At 46.1% G+C, this 21,012-nt stretch overlaps 3 protein-coding genes across 4 annotated transcripts in view; all 3 read right to left on the bottom strand.

Moving 5' to 3' along the window:
- Positions 1-6,709, bottom strand: part of eif2ak3 (eukaryotic translation initiation factor 2-alpha kinase 3) — a 45,978-nt gene extending 39,269 nt beyond the window's left edge. For both annotated transcript variants that reach the window (XM_079752627.1, XM_079752628.1), the window contains exon 1: positions 6,103-6,709. In XM_079752627.1, coding sequence (XP_079608753.1) covers positions 6,103-6,449 — 347 coding nt within the window. In that variant the 5' untranslated portion in view covers positions 6,450-6,709. The remainder of the gene's footprint in view (positions 1-6,102) is intronic.
- Positions 6,710-7,620: 911 nt separating this feature from the next.
- On the bottom strand, positions 7,621-13,163 carry rpia (ribose 5-phosphate isomerase A (ribose 5-phosphate epimerase)). The gene is made up of 9 exons (XM_079751734.1): positions 12,958-13,163; positions 12,342-12,402; positions 12,206-12,261; positions 11,896-11,955; positions 11,284-11,348; positions 11,086-11,154; positions 10,778-10,919; positions 9,697-9,796; positions 7,621-9,236 (listed from the first exon to the last, which is right to left on the bottom strand). Exons 1-9 carry the CDS (start codon positions 13,159-13,161, stop codon positions 9,139-9,141), a joined length of 855 nt encoding a protein of 284 aa, XP_079607860.1. The 5' UTR covers positions 13,162-13,163; the 3' UTR covers positions 7,621-9,138.
- Positions 13,164-15,185: 2,022 nt separating this feature from the next.
- slc4a11 (solute carrier family 4 member 11) overlaps positions 15,186-21,012 on the bottom strand; it is an 81,929-nt gene continuing 76,102 nt past the window's right edge. Inside the window, exons 17-20 of the mRNA XM_079752304.1 lie at positions 19,700-19,873; positions 18,941-19,136; positions 17,962-18,131; positions 15,186-17,391 (exon numbers count right to left, since the gene is read on the bottom strand). Coding sequence (XP_079608430.1) covers positions 17,325-17,391; positions 17,962-18,131; positions 18,941-19,136; positions 19,700-19,873 — 607 coding nt within the window. The 3' untranslated portion in view covers positions 15,186-17,324. The remainder of the gene's footprint in view (positions 17,392-17,961; positions 18,132-18,940; positions 19,137-19,699; positions 19,874-21,012) is intronic.

Genomic DNA, 21,012 nt, shown 5'->3' with positions numbered 1-21,012 from the left:
ATTGGCTGTTGCTAAGCAGTATGCTGTAGGAGCCCACAGGAGCATCATGTTCCTCCTCCTCCCCCCTCCATCCCCCCGCCACCTTCCTCCTCCTCACCTGCCCTAAGGGGGAGAGGGGGAGGGGGGGGCCCCCTCTCACCTCCAACTTCTCCCTAAGGTGACCAGGTCCCCAACAGGGGCTGGTGTGAAGAAGGCATCAAAGCAGACCACTGTGGGTGTGGGTGTGTGTGACAAGCAGTCACACACACCCACACCGACACACACACACAACCCCCTCCAAAAGAACACACACCTTATATTCTCTACATCTGTGAAGGGGATCCCAGGGGTACAGAGTGTAACGTATAGGAAGAGTGAGTTAGTGAGTGTGAGTGAGTGTGTGAGGGTGCAAGACGTATGGTTCTGACAGCCATCACCTGAACTCCACCTGCAGCTCCACCTCAAGTGTCAGCCTCGACATCATCAATTATTCAAACAATTATTAATACATCAAACACACTAAGACAGCTGGGTGTGGGGCTAGTGTCCACGAGGGGAGCAGCAGGTCTCCAAGAGATCTGGACTCTAGCACAAGCAGCACTGACCCTGGGTGTGATGTTAACATGTATTCACAGGGAGACTGATCAACATGTGATACAGACAAGAATTTACTGAGAATTTACATTTGATATTAACATGAATTCACTGAGAGACTGATCAACATGTGAATACAGCCAAGAATTTACTGAGACTTTACATGTGATGTTAACATGTATTAACTGACTTTCCGACATATGACATTAACATGAATTCACTGAGAGACTTTACAACATGTGATATTAACATGAATTCACTGAGAGACTTTACAACATGTGATGTTAACATGAATTCACTGAGAGACTTTACAACATGTGATATCAACATGTATTCACTGAGAGACTTTACAACATGTGATATTAACATGTATTCACTGAGAGACTTTAGAACATTTGATATTAACATGTATTCAATGAGAGACTTTACAACATGTGATATGAACATGTATTCACTGAGAGACTTTACAACTTGTGATATTAACATGTATTCACAGAGAGACTTTACATCATGTAATATTAACGTGTATTCACTGAGAGTCCACAACATGTTATGGTAACAGGTTATTCCCTGAGATGGTCCAAAGCATCTCATGTGTGGACATTTATTCCATGAGATGGGTCTAGAACATGTTACGTTAACATTGGCTGCATAGATAAGTCGATCGACAGAACATTGATTGAAACTTATTTTGATAATCTATGAATTGTTTAAAGTGCTTCATAAAAGAATAAATACCAAACAGTTGCTTCTCAATACTACAGCAATTCCAATATTTGGTTCATTCATAATAAAATGATTACTCTTTCTCGGCTGCTTGTCAGACAAAGCGATTCCCATGTAAGACGTCACTTTGCGCTGTGACTTATGATTAGCATTTGCTATTATGTGTGACATTTTATAGACTATTACGTTCAAATATTCGAGAGATTATCAATCTTAATACGGATATAATGACCAGGGTGGAGGGACGTACACTGATCAAACGGCGAAGTTAAACGTTTAATCTTCCTTCAAATCCTTGACAAGTACAGAGCCACATTACAACTTTTGTCCCAATATTAACATAAGCAAACCCCAAGACATTTACACTGCTTATAATTACACTGCCTCACATAGAAATAATTTGTTAACATTATGAAATAGATTCTTCAATTAAATAATTGTTAATTGTCATTTTTTATTCTAAATAGCTCATTTGAAACGTAGCAAATAAGCCCAGTTTGCCCTCTATCCTACTCGTTGAGTCAGAGAGTCAGATATCATGGTGGGGGCCGGTCTATTAGCCAGTGTTCCAGGGGTGGTTTTAATCTAGGTGCCCCGCTGCTATCGACGCAGCCTGCCCCCTTATCGCAGGAGGCCCTGCGTCTCCACCCCACAGAGCGTTTGAGTTGGACTGGCCCAACTGCCGCTGTAGGTCACCTCCTGAACGCCTTCCAATAACACTGATAGGGTTGGACCAGTCTAGTGTTGACAACCACAGGGTCAAAGTTCACTACCTCGCAGAGAGAGAGGTGGCTTTGCCCTCTGGGGAAAACTGAGGGCAAAACATCAGTGTCTGTGTGTCTGTGTGTGTGTGTGTGTGTGTGTGTGTGTGTGTGTGTGTGTGTGTGTGTGTGTGAGTGAGACAGAGGATGGGAGAGTGAGACAACAATGGCCACGTAATTATGCACAAGACAAAGAGAGCGAGCAAGGGAGCGAGAGACAGAGACGGAGACAGAGGGAGAGGATCACCTAGTGACACATAGAGAAGAGCGAGGGGGAGAGGGAGAGAGGGAGACAGGTAGTGGCAGAGTGAGCATGGGGGGAGCAGGTGTCATCCTGGTTCGTATTCCCATCAGATGTTTACGTAGCGTCTCGTTGTGACAGAACTGGGCTAATTCACAGCTAGCTCGACAGCAGCTGGTGTGTTGTGATAATGGTCCGAATTAGCGCACCTATAGGTTAGAGTGCCGACGTGAGCGAAGCTTTGTTAGCATGGCTAGGTTAGCATAGCTAGGTTAGACGGGATCAAATGGTGGCCGGCGCGTCTCAAATGAATGATTTAAAATGTCTTGGTGTGAGTTCACTTTAGGCACGCGCACACATAAATACTAATGTAAAATATGGATTTGTTTCTTTAATCGATTCTGCTTGATGTAGATGTTTACATTCAGAGTACATGGTTATAAATCAATAGCTTGACATTGGTACGTTGCCTAAACGGTTACTTTGGGAAATGAATTTGAAAGAAGATTTATTGCTGTGATTTTCTTTGTAACTTTCTGATCATGAGGTAAATTCATGGGAGGTTATTTAACATATTAGAACTGGTCTGAAATATATTGAGCACTTGAATCAACTCCAAAGCATTCTTAACCACAGCGTATCGATTAAAGAAATATAGAAATAAAAAAACAGACAAAGACTAAATGAAGAGAACAGGGAAGGAAGAGGTGAAAAGAAGAAATAGGGAGGGAAGAAGGAGAGCGAGAGGAGATAATTAGAGAAGGATCAGGGAAAGAATAGTTTCCCTGGGGCAGTGGAGCATGGCATGGAGTGGGATCGTAAACAATGTATATTTGATTTGATGTGTGGCTTCAAACGCTGGTAAATACTTGAAAGTGTTGAGCACATGTTTCTTAAGTGGACATTGACGTTAAAAGACGTACACAGCCCATCACATGTTGCACAGTATCCCAATTTCCCATCCAATGTGCCCTCATGCTAATAAAACTACAGTTAGATAAAAAAGGGTTTTCGTGATACAATATTACTACATTCAGGCCTAAATATCGTCTTTCCTTAGTCTAAATGTACTTAGTTTATGAATTTTAAATGATGGAAATGCATTCTGTGAATAATTACACTGTAGAAAAAAGCTATAGTAACGGCATCTCCTGCTTTAGTTTGACAGAATACTGCGGCCCCAATCCATTTCATCTATCGATCATTTAGTTAATTAAGTAATCACTTCGTGTCAAACGGCAAATGTTGTTACAACCCAAAGTGATGGATTAAAGCCGTTTTTCTGCCTGTCACGCAGCCAAGAGAAATAAAAGTATTACATTATTACGGTATAACATGCACAATCAGGATCATTTGCATTTCCTGTCTATAAGCAGCCACTCTCAAATGAATTAATTATTAACATTTAATTTATAATGGATTTATTTTCTATCCATTTTAATTGACATGAACTAATCTTTTAAGCATGATTTTACACTGGTTACTGCTAATGGGAAAAAATGATCGGTTTAATTGATTTAGTCAGCAAGTCGTACAGCTCTTGATGTGTAAATGAAGTCATGTTCTACTTAATTAGCCTTCTTAACGACTTATGATGAACACCTGATTCAATTTTACCACAAAAACCCCATTCCCCGCGTTACTGTGACTAAAGAGGCGTTTAAAGCACTTTAAATACAGTTGAACATTTTATATTTGTATAGAATGTCACAGACCATTTGCACTGTAACTCGTTTGAGTATTACAGTACATCACTCTCTCCAGTAAGACATGTGTACTCATTAATTAATCAAACTGCAGGCATGTCAGTCCTTTTGTTCATTTTCCTTGTACGGGAAACAATACATAAAAACTTGTTTGAGCAAACAACCACACCAGAACCAATGCTTCATCATAATTGACACACGTTTCTCCAAACCCTGGTACGTTTATCTCTTGCTGTAAGCCAATCAACTCAGTTAAAGGCACACGACAGGGCAGAGAAGCAGGGGATCAGGAGGCCAACATGCTCCTTCAGACACTGAAGGAGCAGTCCTCGACTTCGAGCCCCAGAAAAGCCAATATTAGCATTAGAAACAATGCTGATGACTTTGTCAACACCTCATGACCTTATGCTCTTGAACAGAAACCAACTGCGGAGGAACAGGGCGGGCCCGAGCGCAGGTCTCTGAACGAGCCGTCAACAGAACACAGACGTCACAGCCTTTACAATAAAGTACAGGTTGTGGTCATATACAGGAGGGGAGTGGCCCTCCATGTGAATCAGCTGGGAATCGAACACAGCTGGGCCGTTACTTTACTCCCGATACAAACAACAGCATTGCGACAGCCGACAGGGAATCGAAAACAGACGCTGTGCCGTTACTTTACTACTTATACAAACGACAGCATTGTGACACCTGACAGGGAATCGAACCCACGCTGTGCCGTTACTTTACTACTTATACAAACGACAGCATTGTGACACCTGACAGGGAATCGAACCCACGCTGTGCCGTTACTTTACTAATGATACAAACAACAGCATGGTGACACCTGACAGGGAATCGAACCAACGCTGTGCCGTTACTTTACTAATGATACAAACAACAGCATGGTGACACCTGACAGGGGGATCGAACCCACGCTGCATAGATCACAGTCTCTAGACCCAACAAGGTTGACGCAAAACGGATTCCTTCAGAAGTCCGCGTAAACGTGGTGATCACAACATGAAGGAGCGGCGGTGTTGTCGGGACATGAACCAGCATCGAAGCTGCCCAGAGTGTACATGTATTGTAGACCGGTTTCCCAGCCCCACTAGCGAGTGTTTTTCGTCTCAGCACAGCCTTAACGCGCCAGCCCAGACACCTGACACAAGCTTCCAACATGAAACACATGGCTACGGGCGCACATGTTTTTTTCGGAAGCGGAACCATTTAGAACTAAACGTGAACGTCGGCTGTAAACAACACGCCTCTCCGTTTTGCCGCACAGTGCTGCAGAGAAAGGACAACAACATTCCCAACTCAAACATCCCCCAGTAAACACACATTATTATAGCCCGGTGGTGGAGGTAGATGCAGTATTCTCTTTACTGTTTATCAACCGTGCTGTCGATGGACGTAACGTCTCCTGCTGTTTAAATACCCTGCAGGGTGGACACACACACACACACACACACACACACACACACACCGAGAGAGGGAGATGGAAGCTTCACATCCGTGTCCATACACCCCTTTACTGAAGTTTCCACTGCTCATCTACATGCAAACAGCGGCGGATTCCTCCACCAACCACAGCGGTCCACATGTCGGACTGGGTCCATTCAGGTCCCTTCTCGTCTCGACTCACTTCCAAAGTAGCGGACATTGCCTCTATATGAGTGGGTTTATAAGCAGTGTTACGTTGGTGACACTGACGACATGAGGGGGTTTTGCGAGAAGTAACGGGAGGAAACACAAAGAGAAAGCACTCACACACTTAATAAGTTCATCAATAGTCAGACGGTACACTGAACGTCAAGTACTTGTCATTGTAGTCCGCACTATTGGTCGGGACACAACACGTTTCAATGTCAGCCTGCACGTTTGGACAGCGACCGCTGAATGATGCAAGCCCCCCGGGTTGTTCCAACACTCTCCAAACTTTGGGAGCGCAGAGACGCGCAGAGGAGCGCATAGCAGCGCAGAGGCGCGCAGAGCATCATGGACCCCGCGACGCGCCCGGGCATGTTCCCGTCCCGCGGCGGTGCGGCAGACCAGACTGCCCGCGGCGGCGCGGGAAAAAAAACACCCCGAAAAGTGAGCAGCGCTTTACCTCGACTGTCGGACGGTCTCTTCCCCGTCCGCGTACGGCTCGTCACCCTCCGTCGCGGCCCAGTTCTCGTCGTCCTCCACAGTCACGTCTCCTCCTCCTCCCGCCCCAGTGACCAGGGCGCCCGGGTGGCCGTAGTGCCGCTCCATCACCCCGTCGTCCCCGGACGACGAGCCCCCGGGGCCCGGCGCGCCGGACGGCGGCTCCCTCCAGACCGTGGAGCCCGGGCAGCCTCTGGAGGTCCCGACGACAGCCTCGACCACCAGCAGGAGGAGCAGGACCAGCGAGACGCTCACCTGACTGAAGCGAAGCCCCCTTTCCATTTGTAAAACTGGCACATTAGTGAACATGCGATTCACATGCCATGGGCGGGCGGGTAAAAGTGGAAGTGACCCAAACGTTGAATAAAAGTCAAAATGGAGTTCCTGCTTTAGTCTTGCTCGACGCCCTCTGTGCGCTTTTCTTTAAGGAAACATAAACAGCCGCTGGGACTCCATGTTGTTCCCTTTATGCGTGGCGCCTTGGTAACGCCACAGCCCGCCCCGTTTCCACTCCGCCGTTGGTCCGTCTGCCGCCTCGTGTCACACATTCAACACGGTGAGGACGGCGATTGGCCGTCGTGCTGTCATTCACAGGAACCAGCACACTAAGCAAAATCCGACTGGATCGCGAGGTTGGCACTCACGAAGGCGGGACCCGGACAGACCAGCCCCCCAAACATTCACTCCCATTGGTGGAATGTCGCCTGGTGACTGTCCGTCACAGCCGCGCAGGCGCAGTCACGGACGTCCCGCACTCTGAAAAAAGAATGACGTAAAAAAATCCCCAAAGGCGGCTCTCGCAGACAATACGTGATTGGTGGACAGTCGCGCCCAACCGCAAATAGAAACTCGGGAACGGTAACGGGACACGCATTGGCCTGTTTGCATAGCCGCGAAAACATCGCCTGCTTCCTATTGGCTGGTCCAGCTGTCACTCAGGGGCGGTTGCCATACTCTGAGGAAATGGCAAATAGCCGACATAAAAACATCAACGTGGCGCCGAGTGGTTCCTGTTTCCGAGTTGGTCGGACTTTCTCTGCAAACGGCAAAACTACAAACATTACATAACGGGGGGTTTACAGTCCAACTGCTTCAAACACAACGTGCAAGAATATCACAAGTGCAGTAATATATTATCTATCGAGCAATAGGGATTATGATAGCATATTGGTACGTTATTGTTTTGAGTTTTCATCGAGTGGGTGTTTACGAAACTCGGCTTGTTTCAGAATGTTTTGGGGAATTACTTCTACATAAATCAGCGGTGCACTTCTTCCAATCACGTCAATGTATGCCGTCTCTGGCGCCACCCTCTGGCCGTTCAGGTGAACACTGCGAGGTTCTGATGACGAGTCACTCCACAATAACAAACCACGACGTACAACGTCACGTGTTACTCCAATACTCATCCCCCTTACATTTATACACACACACACACACACACACACACACACACACACACACACAGCACCAGTTTTTAATTTCACCCGGTTTGTATTTATTTCACACAGTAGTACCTGAACAGAAAAATAATCACAGTCTTATTGGCAAGTAATGTTTGACAGAAGTGCTTGTGGGAAACTGTCCGACCTTCACTTAAACCCTGATTTAAGAACACACGTGGTGGTCCTTCTAGTGGATTAACTAATGTGTTACACACACACACCGATGTACTGGTTTAACAGCTCCAGAAAACCAGTTTAATAGCATAAGTGTCCTTCCTGGTCGGTGTTTACAGGAAGAACAACCCTCAGACTCAGCTGAACTTTAATTTCAGTCGATCAAGGCAATAAGAGTTCCAGGCAAAAAATAATGACTAATTCACAGGTTGGAAAACAAAGAAAAAAGGAATGCATTCACTGTCATCACCACCAAACAAAATCCAGTTAATACAAAGTGAGATGATGTAGTACCATACATATCTTTGAGTTGAGTTTTAAGGGCTGGTTTCACTCGTTAATATCAGAACCTCACAGTGTGAAGAAGTCATGGTGGAAAACAAAACAGTTCAGTATGTCGCTCACACTGCTGTCAGAAAAAACACAACCACAAAACACAAGGAGGGGAACAGGTGTCGCAATGTGAGGCAAAACCTTTACTGTTTACACAACACACACAAATTATTTGATGATAATGTTATCTTGGTATAAACAAGGCTGTATATGTCTGAGGTCAAAGTTGAGTGTTAAGTGGTTTGCTTAGTTTAAAAACCACTTGACAGTTGTTTACAAGGAAGCCGGCGTCGCCAATCGTACAAGAGTCTCCAAAAAACGCAGGCTCACTCAATTAAGCACAAGTTAAATAGTTTGTAAAGGCTTGACCTTAAACGCAATTTTCCCAGAGAAACCAAACATGAGCAATCACACCGCGGCAACAGCACCCCGCCTGGTTAAAAACCCGTCACTGCACCTTTACTTTTCTGATTGGCTGGATTATTTGAATGCCCAGGTCATCATGACTTGCTCTTACTCTGCCAAGGTTTGGATGGTGGTGACCTGCTGCTTGGCCATCATCATAACATCAGCCAATCAGAATGGGTAGAATTCAGTGGTGGGAAGAATTCAGGGGTGACTCCCGAGGTGTGATTCTATTGGTCGGTTTTCCAGTCAAGGCACACAGAGTTCACTGTGCATTGGTCTGGATCGGCTCGCTGGTCTGAGCCTCTGGATCGACGCGCTGGTCTGAATACGGTATGACTACGACCGTTATTCCGACACGACGGTACATCGGTGACGACAGGAGGAGCTACCGTCCCACCCTGAGAACTAAAACATGGTCTGGACACCGGAGAGGGTCGGTGCGAGCAGCACGGGAACCTCACTCATCAGGCACTTTGAATACACACACAGAATCAAACACACCCCCACCTGGTGGCGGGAGTGAAAACAACGGAACAACGGATCATGTTATCTCAGATAAATTTGTCTCGCCGTTTGGGAGAAGGAGAGAGAGAGAGGCACTTGTGGGAGGAAGTGAGGTCCGATTGGTCCGTCGGCCGTTATTGGCTGGGGGCGTCTCGCACCCGGACCGTTCCGTCCTCCATGCCGAAGTAGGCCCGCTCGGCCATGCCCACGAACAGCCCGGTCTCCACCACCCCTGGAGCGCGGAGTACCACCGTTATGCTAATGCTAACATCACGCTAGTGACCCAGATAGGCCCACAGAATACTGTTGTAAAAAAAAAGTACTTGGCAATGCTAACATTGACTTTTTTTATTAACTAGGACCTATTAACACTTAAGAGTTCAATGAACGCAGAGACGCTATCATTAACGGTACACTGTTATGAACACAACAGTGTGGTGACGGGGTCATGCTTAGGCTAATACCATACTAGTTGCGGTTGCTACTTTTCCTTGGGTGCATTTACTCTAAAACGTGTTTTTAGGTCAATGACGACGGCCTCTGGCACATAAGCTTGTGACTGAACAGCGTGACCACGTTATTATCCGTCCATACAGCAGCACTGGCACTGAAGTGATCCAGACATACTAAAGCTACGGCCACGTTTAAAAAAAGTGAAAACAAACGACAGATCAAATGGGATTGGACCTCACCTGGGATCATCTTAATGTCCATGTTCACCTCCTTCCAGTTCTGGACGCCCTCAAACTTCCAGTCCAGGATGAAGTTCCCGTTGTCCGTGACGACGGGGCCCTACACAGACGGGTGCATCATTACTGTTACCAGGGACAACCACGTTCATCTGGAACCGTCTCCTGGTAGCAGAGGTTGGACTCCCGGCCCCAAGGTTCTGGCTTTCATACCCCACTGCTCACAGTCCTACCTGTAGACAACCTAGAGTGAGATGACCCCTGACCCCCCGGCTCCTTAATGACATGGATCCGAGGTCCCTCTCAGTGATTGGGGATACAAGCGTCTCATAAACTACAAACAAACGGCTCAATAAGAACTACAAATGAGCCATGAACGGATCAGCTCTTCCATCATTTTGTGTTTCTTTCTTTGATTTGAGTCGGTCGTGATCACACGCAGACAAGCATTTTCTAGACTTGTTAAGTCTGAGAATCTAATAATTATTATCCACATATAAAGTAGACGAGACATTACTCACAGTAGGCCTGAAACCAGCCCACCAATCAGAGCCTGACTTACTGCCTTGCTAAGAGCCAGCCAGCCAATCAGAGTCTGACTTACTGCCTTGCTAAAAGCCAGCCAGCCAGCCAATCAGAGCCTGACTTACTGCATTACTAAGCCAGCCAGCCAATCAGAGGCTGACTTACTGCCTTGCTGACGGCCAGCCATCCAATCAGAGCCTGACTTACTGCCTTGCTAAGAGCCAGCCAGCCAATCAGAGTCTGACTTACTGCCTTGCTAAGAGCCAGCCAGCCAGCCAGCCAGCCAGCCAATCAGAGCCTGACTTACTGCATTACTAAGAGCCAGCCAGCCAATCAGAGCCTGACTTACTGCCTTGCTGACGGCCAGCCATCCAATCAGAGCCTGACTTACTGCCTTGCTAAGAGCCAGCCAGCCAATCAGAGCCTGACTTACTGCCTTGCTGACGGCCAGCCAACCAATCAGAGCCTGACTTACTGCCTTGCTGACGGCCAGCCAACCAATCAGAGCCTGACTTACTGCCTTGCTGACGGCCAGCCAACCAATCAGAGCCTGACTTACTGCCTTGCTGACGGCCATGCGCAGCACGGCCTCGCCCCCGAAGCTGCGGGCGATGCGGCGGGCCACCGGGACGTAGGCCATGGGGATGACCTCCACCGGGACCCCCTTCTTCCACTGCTCCCCCAGGGACACCGAGTCCTTCCTGGGGGCGGAGGAGGAGGAGGAGAGAGGAGGAGAGATGTGGGGGAGCAGAGAGGGAGGGAGGAGGGAGAGAGAGGAGGAGAGAGATAATTATACTCTTATCGGTCTTCTCTGCCCAACAGCAACTCCTGGAATAAAAGTTTGCACACACACACACACACACACACCTGTAATCTGCGATAACGATGAAATGCTTGGCACATCCTGCTACGATCTTCTCCTGAGTCAGACAGCCCCTGAGAGAGAGAGAGAGCGAGAGAGAGCGAGAGCGAGAGCGAGAGAGAGAGAGATTGAAGTTCTCTTTGGAGTTCTTTTATAGAACGTTCCCCCTCAGCATTGAGGGAGGGGGTGGGACAGAGACTCACCCGCCTCCTTTGATCAGAATGAGACCAGCGTCCACCTCGTCCGCGCCGTCGATTGCCACATCCAGCTGTCAACGGTCACATGACATCATCACATGACCACGCCCCTTAGTGCTAAACCACGCCCTCTCCATCTTAAACATCTTTAAGCGGTCAATTTCGCTGTTCTACAGATCGAACAACCTACTGGTGTTGACCGATAAGTTGAGAGGAACTTTACTGATCGATAAGGTGAGTGGAAGTTTACTGATCAATAAGTTGAGAGGAACTTTACTGATCAATAAGGTGAGAAACTTTACTGATCAATAAGGTGAGAGGAACTTTACTGATCAATAAGGTGAGAGAAACTTTACTGATCAATAAGGTGAGAGGAACTTTACTGATCAATAAGGTGAGAGGAACTTTACTGATCAATAAGGTGAGAGGAACTTTACTTATCGATAAGTTGAGAGGAACTTTACTGATCAATGAGTTGAGAGGAACTTTGCTGATCGATAAGTTGAGAGGAACTTTACTGATCAATAAGTTGAGAGGAACTTTACAGATCAATAAGTTGAGAGGAACTTTACTGATCCCAGACAGGTAGTGAGGGCCGGGTGTTGGGGGGGTGTGTACCTCAGGGTGGCGGTCCAGGTCTGACAGGGTGAGGCCGTGCTGCAGGACCAGCTGACGGGCCTGGGGGGGAGCGAGAGAGAGAGAGAGAGAGAGCGAGAGAGAGAGAGTTAGAGATACAGAGAGAGAGAGAGAGAGAGTTAGACAGAGAGAGAGAGAGAGAGAGAGAGAGAGAGAGAGAGAGAGAAAATGTGTTGACAGAAAGTACTGCGGGACAGGTTGTCACGCAGTTGTACGCTTGAGTTGGTCCAAAAGAAACGACGTCTGGTATGTAACGCATGATCTTTCCCTTCCTGTTGAAACCAACGCTCACCTGGAAAGAGGTGGGGACGCACACGATGTTGAGCTTCTCCAGGCGGACCCTCTCGGCTGAAAGGAGGACACATCTGCACAGTTAGAGACTGCTCCAGGCTCAGCTGGATGGGCTTAATGATTAACTCGACCCTCACCTAATCGATCCACAGCATACACGATGGTGGACCCACTGCCCACTCCGACCACCTGGTTGTTCTGCAGAAGAAAGTATTTTATTCTACTTTTTTTTCTTTAACTTATAGTCTTTGTGCAAACAGGAAACATTTATTGTTTCTCCATTTCCTGATGAGATCCACCAAACGAGGAACTAAACAGGTTGACAAGAGATAAACAAAAAACTTTCACCATACAGGAATACACTGTTGGTTCAGAGTCAAACCATTTCCACTGAGCGGTGAGGAAAAAAAACTACATAAAAAGCGTTTATTTAGTCTACAGATCTTAAATCCGTGTTTACATGTTGAGCCAACACGCTGCACACCATGCTGCACCACATCGAGGTAAGTCACACACTAGGAACACTGATAACACACTAAACGGAGACCCCACAGCCCAACACAGGAATCAACCACAACCAGATAACGCTACTCCACGGGTTCAGAGGTCAGAGGATAATCCAGCGCCACAGTCACAGGGCAGAATTGGTAAAGCTGCACAACACACGCTAGCATGTGGACGCACCATGCGGCTTATCAACGAGAGAAAACACTTCATAATGATATGGAAGGCGGCTCGCTTCAAACCTCCTACCTGGACGTGGTTGTCCACCGCAGCGTACGCTGCGAGCTTCTTAGCCTCTTCCGCCATGATGGGACAACAACCAGCAATACTGCGACCCCACACACACACGTGCTGCTGGGATGACCCGGGACCGAGCGACAGAACCCTCGGAGGGATGGAGACCAATCCAGATGTGAGCTTGGAGCAGATCCCCACCCACCTCTTCAGTCTCATGACACGTCCCACCCACCCGGCCGCGCAGACACAAACGATACAGCCCCGTCGCCTCAAGGAAGGGGGCGTGGTGTCGCGTGCAGGCGGTAGTGGCGGTTGAAGCAGAGCAAGGTGCCCCGCTGCTATCCGCTATACTACGGTAACTGATCTTCACAGCAACGGACGAGGTGTACGGAGCAGAAGGACTGATTGGTCAAATCACGTCGATGGTTTGGAGATTGAGGATTATTTCGGCGCGGACGGATGACGTAAAAGGTTGTGTTCCAAGTCCAAAGCGTTTGATAGTTTAAGGATATGAACAGTAGATTCTATTTTTAATTTACGTTTTTTTCTCTTCTTGTCATTTATCACTCAAATTTACTATTAGCAAAATTGATTTTGAGATTTTTCTCCGAAACATATGAAATACACATTCATTGTTATTTTACCTATTTCATTGATTTATATCTTATTATTGATTTATTTATAATTAGTTATTCATTAAGTAGCCTAAAGATACTGCAGTCCTTATAATTAATGAGAAGATAGGGATTCGAAACCAGGACCTTTTAGCTTGGTGTCGATGCAGGTCCAGTGATTAGGAATCTATAATAATGATTATGTTGATCATCTTAATAAAACACATAGATTGCACACGATACTGTACATCACTACTACTCTTTATTTGGCCAACAGCTTGAGATAGTCTCTTTTCAGTGTACAGTATATATCTATACTATAGTAAACCAACACATTCTGTTTAATAAACATTTCTTATCTTTACATGGTACAGCTTACAAATATAGCTGATCTTTTTGACAAAAGTACAGTTCTGTTCCACAACTAAATTAGTATGCTATATAAAAATCCACACATTGTACATTCATGAATAGAAAAAGTAGGGCTATATGAACACAATACGCATTTTCAAACAAACCATCGACTGGGAAAATCAGGGAACGACGTAAACCTTTCACTCGGATTGAGGAGAACTTCGGAGATACTGAGAATGACGACAATACTGTCACGTAAGAGCAAAGTCTTTAAGTTACAAGCTAACGGCCTTGCCATGGGGTTATAAGGACAGTCCATAAAAACTATACTTTGCATTGCAAACTGTACATATTTCTTCATACCTCACACACTCTCCGTCTCTCTCTCTCTCTCTCTCTCTCTCTCTCTCTCTCTCTCTCTCTGTCTCTCTCTCGCCAGTGCTGGCTTTAAGTTATTTGATTTTTAATACTCTGGCCGCACCTCTCTCGCCTGTATACTGTACACCGTACACTCTGAGTAAAGTATGAGTTCTGTCTGCTCTCTCTGTACTCTGAGCAGAGTGTCTGAGTACTGTCTATACTCAGTATGCTCTGAGTAGTGTCGGAGTTCTGTATACTCTATCTATACTCTGAGTTCGGTATACTCTATCTATACTCTGAGCACTGTATACTCCAATCTATGCTCTGAGTAACTCTCTGTACAACTGGAGTGAGCTGCCGTTGAATTTAGAGAAACCAACTGAACTGTGAGAAAATAGTTTCTTTGTCTGAACGCCTCGAGCGGGCAAAGAAGGGTGGAACATTAGTATGTGATTATATATCGAACGTGTTCTGTTGCACACCAAAAAAGTCACCCCAGTTTCCGTAGTTACCATAGTTACCCCAGTTACATTTTTAGCCGTTAATACAGCTACCAGTTACCGGAAGCTACCGTAGTTACCATAGTAACCCCAGTTCACATAGTATCCAAACATAACCACAGCTACCGTATTTACCAGTTAACACAGTGACGTAGTTACCATGGTTACCTTAGTTACCCCAGTTACCATAGTTTCCCCCAGCTACCGTAGCTATCCTAGTTACCATCATCACCCCAATCACCATAGTTACCCTAGTTGCCCCAGTTACCATTGTTACCCCAGTGACAAAAGTAACCCCAGAGAGGTTGTTTCTACAAAGTATTGCTGAACGTCTCACTGCATTTGGTTTGTTAAGAAGTGGGACATTTTTTAGCGAATGTATGCACTTGTGTGTGTGTATATGTGCACAGTGTGTGTGTGTGTGTGTGTGTGTGTGTGTGTGTGTGTGTGTGTGTGGATGTGTGTGTGTGTGTGTGTGTGTGTGTGTGTGTGTGTGTGTGTGTGTGTGTGTGTGTGTGTGTGTGTGTGTGTGTGTGTGTGTTTTGGATGCATGTCCACTGCAGCACACTATATGAGAACTGTTGATTGATCATGCTGTTAGGTTTCGGTCTTCTTAACAATACAGAGCAGCAAAAACAGTGCTAAGGATTCAAACATTTTTTTGTATATTTTCTATTTTTTCTCAATATTTCCATACAGGCTAATTTTTCCAGTTGTTCTGGAGTACATGACAACATCAGCAAGCATTGGTCTAACCATAACACCAACATAAGAAACCCAGAACAGATTATATTAAAACTCTTTAAACACAGGTTCCTGGCTAGCTTCACTAAAACATTTTCAGACTTCAACACGGTGTTGGGCGCGCTCCTTGCGGACCGCGGGGAACAGAGACGCTAGTACTAACGCAGAAGGGAGAACAAAACAGAACACAGAGACGGAACAGGACTCGGTGGTCATGGAATGTACAACAGCTCACTGGAAACACACCTTCCAGTCGCCTGGAAACACACAAATAAATACTCTTTTTCAATTTTCCTTCAAATAATTTTTGTATATTGCCCTAATATAACTTTATTTAATGATTATATTAAACATTAACTATGTTTTGGTTTGTGCTGTCATGGGAAATAACAACAACATTGTGTATCTCTGTGGAATGTAGTTATTATTTGGCATGAGTTGGTTTTTAAAGAGGGACAGTAGCACTTTGATTAAACCGCAGGGGTGGCGCCCCCCCTGTGGTCAAACTCGGGTTACTGCAATTCTATTTTCTAATTGGTTCATATTGGCTAAGCCGCAATCAGACACAGTCACGGCAATATCTGTTTGACCACGAGGGGGTGCTGTCCCTGCGACTCGACGTTCAGAGCAGTGTCTCTTTAAAGAGCTGGCAGATCGGTGGGAGGAGATTAGAGAAGGTTGGTCTCTGCGAAGCCTCGCCCTCTTCCCATTCCCATAAACATTAACACTTTCGGAATGATTCGGAAAAAAACAATATGCTCCACACAGCGCAGCGCTCTAGCAGCCAAACACAACGTAAATAAATGTTTGTTTTTAACACGGCAAACCCAGGTTGGCACAATGACAAAGTGAGCCATGGTAATACTTTTTTGTAAAGTGACCGTATTCCAGTGTGCTAGCCTGCGTCTTTGTCAATAGGAACTACACAGTGGAAAATAAGTATTGTAGGCACGACGATAACACAGTTTTGTTTTGTTTTTGCGTTACATTGTGTTGTTAGACTCATGCAAGCACGCAGTTTCTTTAGCGGAACTGTTTTAAGCACATAACAGTATATACCTGGGTTCCTAACTATTCAGGTCCCCAGAATGCTAGGGTCCCTTAAAGACGAAGGTCCCCAGAGGGGTAGGGTCCCTTAAAGACGAAGGTCCCAAGAATCCTAGGGTTCCTTAAAGACTCAGGTCCCCAGAATGCTAGGGTTCCTTAAAGACTCAGGTCCCTCGAATCCTAGGGTTCCTAAAAGACTCAGGTCCCCAGAATGCTAGGGTTCCTTAAAGACTCAGGTCCCCAGAATGCTATGGTTCCTTAAAGACTCAGGTCCCTCGAATCCTAGGGTCCCTAAAAGACTCAGGTCCCCAGAATGCTAGGGTCTCTTAAAGACTCAGTTCCCCAGGAAGTATGGTTCTCACAAGGCTATGTGACTTGAATATGGTCACTACAATGTTAAACAGTAAACAGCAGAGGTGGCTATAACACTTAAAATTGTTTGTTAGGTCCAAACCAAAAACATATCTAAACGGATTCCTGGGAAGGTCCTCATCTGATAAAAACCGTTGTTGAAATTATTTATTATATTTTTCTTCCTTTTCGCAAGAAAAATGGGAGTCCGTCCTCGTCGGTAAAACAGTTGTCATGGCTACGACCTCGTGATGACCCACCATTCCAGTGCTTTTAACAGTGCTCCTCTCCAGTACAAAATAAATCAGTCAGTACTTTCTCTTTTTTTGCTACCTTTCAGTTTTGCATTTGAAAAATACTCTTCTGTGTTTTTCTTTTCAGAGGAACGTTAGCTTGTCTTCGCTGGTAGCTACATGTGTTGGGCGTCCATGATGTCCAAGTATTTAGCCTCGATGACATGAGGAAGCACGTTATTCCTATACGAGGAGAGAGCGTTAATATCCGTCAACAATACTGTGCGTGAAAATCTCGGAATATAATGCAATACAACAATATTTTACTGTACGAAATTCGGATTCTAACACCTTCAATGAAATAAACAGAAACTGTACTTTACAATGCTTACACCGTCCGGTAATATACTGTAACTCTACTTAACGTTGCTACCACCGTTCGGTAATATACTGTTACTCTACCCTGTGAAGCTAACACCATTCTGAATAAACAGAAACTGTACTTTAAGATGTTAACACCACTCGGTAATGAACAGTATCTGTACTTTTCGATGCTAACAACGTCCAGTAATATATGCTTTGCGATGCTAACACTGTCCGGCAGGGGCGTAGAAATGAGTTTAACATTGGGGGGGACACATATCGGAAACCTGACAGATCCGGTATAATTTTTAGGTGGGACAAATGCGCCTGTCTCCGATATTGGAGGGGACACGTCCCCTCCGTCCCCCCCGGTTCCTACGCCCTTGCTGTCCGGTAATAAACAGTAGCTATGCTTTGCGATGCTAACCAAGGCCGATCCAAAGTGGTTACCTGATGGGGATGAGCATGATCATGAGCAGGGGAAAGATCATCTTCATGTAGGGGATGGGGTACATGCCGAAGGTGCACAGCACCCCCAGCTGCATCATCTGCAGGAAGGTGAAGTAGTGCACCTTCCTCTGGGGAACCTTGCGGATGTAGTGGGTGGGGGGGTAGGATGTCTGAGAGAGGAGGGGGGAGACACGGAGGGAGGAGGGGTTAGAAGTCTCCGTAGAAAAGTGTGCACGAAAACAGTCCAAACATGTACATGCAGACACATAACGACTCTCTCTCTCTCTCTCTCTCTCTCTCTCTCTCTCTCTCTCTCTCTCTCTCTCCCTCTCTCCATCTCCCTCTCTCTCTTCAAGGGCTTTTTGACATGGGAGAACTATATTATGTTCCCTAATTACATTAGCATTAAGGGATCAAGGTTTTTATTCCAGATGGACACTCTTTTCTCCCTTTCCTTCTTGTCTCCTCTTATTGCACATAGTCACGCAGTCTCCCTTTCTCCCCAGGTAAACCAACCCCCTCGAACCACACACCTTCAAGTAAGCCACCCCGCCCCCCGCTAAGCCACACCTCCCCCCGCTAAGCCACACCCAGCCCATCTAAACCACTCACATTCTGACAACAAACCACACCCCTCCCCAGGTAAACCACACCCATTATGGTGGTAAAACCACACCCCTCCCCAGGTAAACCACACCCATTATGGTGGTAAAACCACACCCCTCCCCAGGTAAACCACACCCATTATGGTGGTAAAACCACACCCCTCCCCAGGTAAACCACACCCATTATGGTGGTAAAACCACACCCCTCTCCCCAGGTAAGCCACACCCTTTCGGGGAGTAAGTCGCACAGACCCAGGTCAGCCACACCCCTCAAAGGTAAACCACCCCCCCTTCAAGGTAGTAAGTCACACAGACCCAGGTAAGCCACGCCCCTCCCCCCGGGTAAGTCCCGCCCCCCCGGAGGCCCCGCCCACCTGTTCCTTGAGCAGCAGGGCCATGCGGTCGCACATCTGGTTGCCGTCGATGGAGGTGAGGGCGATGTAGAGGAAGAGGCCGTAGAGGACGGGTTTGGGGATCCACTGCAGCGGAACGGGCAGCAGCAGCACCGACATGCCGATGAAGATGTTGGCGACCAGCGAGGTGAGCCGGGTCTCCTTCACCTGGACGATGCTGAGGGCCCACACACACACATACACATTTACACACATACACGCACACATTTTATTGGTGCCCACACACACATTGACACAAGTATACATAAACACGCACATATATGTGTACACATTTTACACGCACACATTAATGCGCACACATTTACACACGCGTATGCGTGCACACACATCAATACACACAAAATACGTATGCACACAGCAATGCACACATATACATACACACACACACGCATACATCAATACACACACAAAAACACACATTAAGACACACACATTATCCACACATATTTACAGACATATACATTGACACCAATACACAAACATTGACACAAATGAATACACACACACATCAATACACACACATTGAAACACACATACATACACACACAAACGCATATACAGACACACATATTAATACACATATAGTATTAACAAACATATACACAAACACATAGACACACCCCTCCCCTCCCTACCGGTCCAGGCGGTAGGGAGGGGAGGGGAGGGAGGGAGGTTTTGAGCGGGTGAGAGGGTGAGGGGTGAGTGAGGGGGGGTACCCACGTCTCATAGAGGTGCCCCCCCTCCACACGTTGCTCCACGAAGGCCAGCTGGCGCACGTGGAGCGTGGAGTGGGGGAAGGCGGCGTGCATCCACGGCAACCCCAGCACCGACATCAGGATGTTGATGAGGCCCGACAGCATCAGGTCCCAGTGGTAGGCCGTCCCCTTCAGCAGCCTAAAGACACATTAATATATACATTAATGTATACATTAATATACTGTATACACCCAGACAGCATCAGGTGGTAGGCCGTCCCCTTCAGCAGCCTAAAGACACATTAATATATACATTAATGTATACATTAATATACTGTATACACCCAGACAGCATCAGGTCCCAGTGGTAGGCCGTCCCCTTCAGCAGCCTAAAGACACATTAATATATACATTAATGTATACATTAATATACTGTATACACCCCGACAGCATCAGGTGGTAGGCCGTCCCCTTCAGCAGCCTAAAGACACATTAATATATACATTAATGTATACATTAATATACTGTATACACCCAGACAGCATCAGGTGGTAGGCCGTCCCCTTCAGCAGCCTAAAGACACATTAATGTATACATTAATGTATACATTAATATATACATTAATATATACAGTAATATACTGTATACACCCGGACAGCATCAGGTCCCAGTGGTAGGCCGTCCCCTTCAGCAGCCTAAAGACACATTAATGTATACATTAATGTATACATTAATATACTGTATACACCCAGACAGCATCAGGGGGTAGGCCGTCCCCTTCAGCAGCCTAAAGACACATTAATATATACATTAATGTATACATTAATATACTGTATACACCCAGACAGCATCAGGTCCCAGTGGTAGGCCGTCCCCTTCAGCAGCCTAAAGACACATTAATATATACATTAATGTATACATTAATATACTGTATACACCCAGACAGCATCAGGTCCCAGTGGTAGGCCGTCCCCTTCAGCAGCCTAAAGACACATTAATATATACATTAATGTATACATTAATATACTGTATACACCCAGACAGCATCAGGTGGTAGGCCGTCCCCTTCAGCAGCCTAAAGACACATTAATATATACATTAATGTATACATTAATAAACTGTATACAGCCCGACAGCATCAGGTGGTAGGCCGTCCCCTTCAGCAGCCTATAAAAACATAAATTCATATACCATATATATGTATACAATTTCCAAATATATATACACACACACCCACACTCACACGCACACACACAGACACAGAAGGACACAAATGACCCGACAATCGAAATCCCAGAAACTCATGCATACATACAAGAACACACACACTCTCACGCA

This window comes from Pollachius pollachius, assembly GCF_949987615.1.
Source record: "Pollachius pollachius genome assembly, chromosome: 15".
NCBI classification, from domain to species: Eukaryota; Metazoa; Chordata; class Actinopteri; order Gadiformes; family Gadidae; genus Pollachius; species Pollachius pollachius.
Note: the sequence above shows the minus strand (reverse complement) of the source record. Positions and strands in the feature narration are given on the sequence as shown.

Excerpts from the sequence above, each read along its gene's own strand:
- rpia (XM_079751734.1), bottom strand. The coding sequence starts at position 13,161 with ATGAGACTGAAGAGGTGGGTGGGGATCTGCTCCAAGCTCACATCTGGA. Across the intron at positions 11,155-11,283 it reads ATTCTGATCAAAGGAGGCGG|GGGCTGTCTGACTCAGGAGA; the intron begins GTGAGTCTCTGT and ends TCTCTCTCTCAG. Across the intron at positions 9,237-9,696 it reads GGACATTAAGATGATCCCAG|GGGTGGTGGAGACCGGGCTG; the intron begins GTGAGGTCCAAT and ends TCCGCGCTCCAG.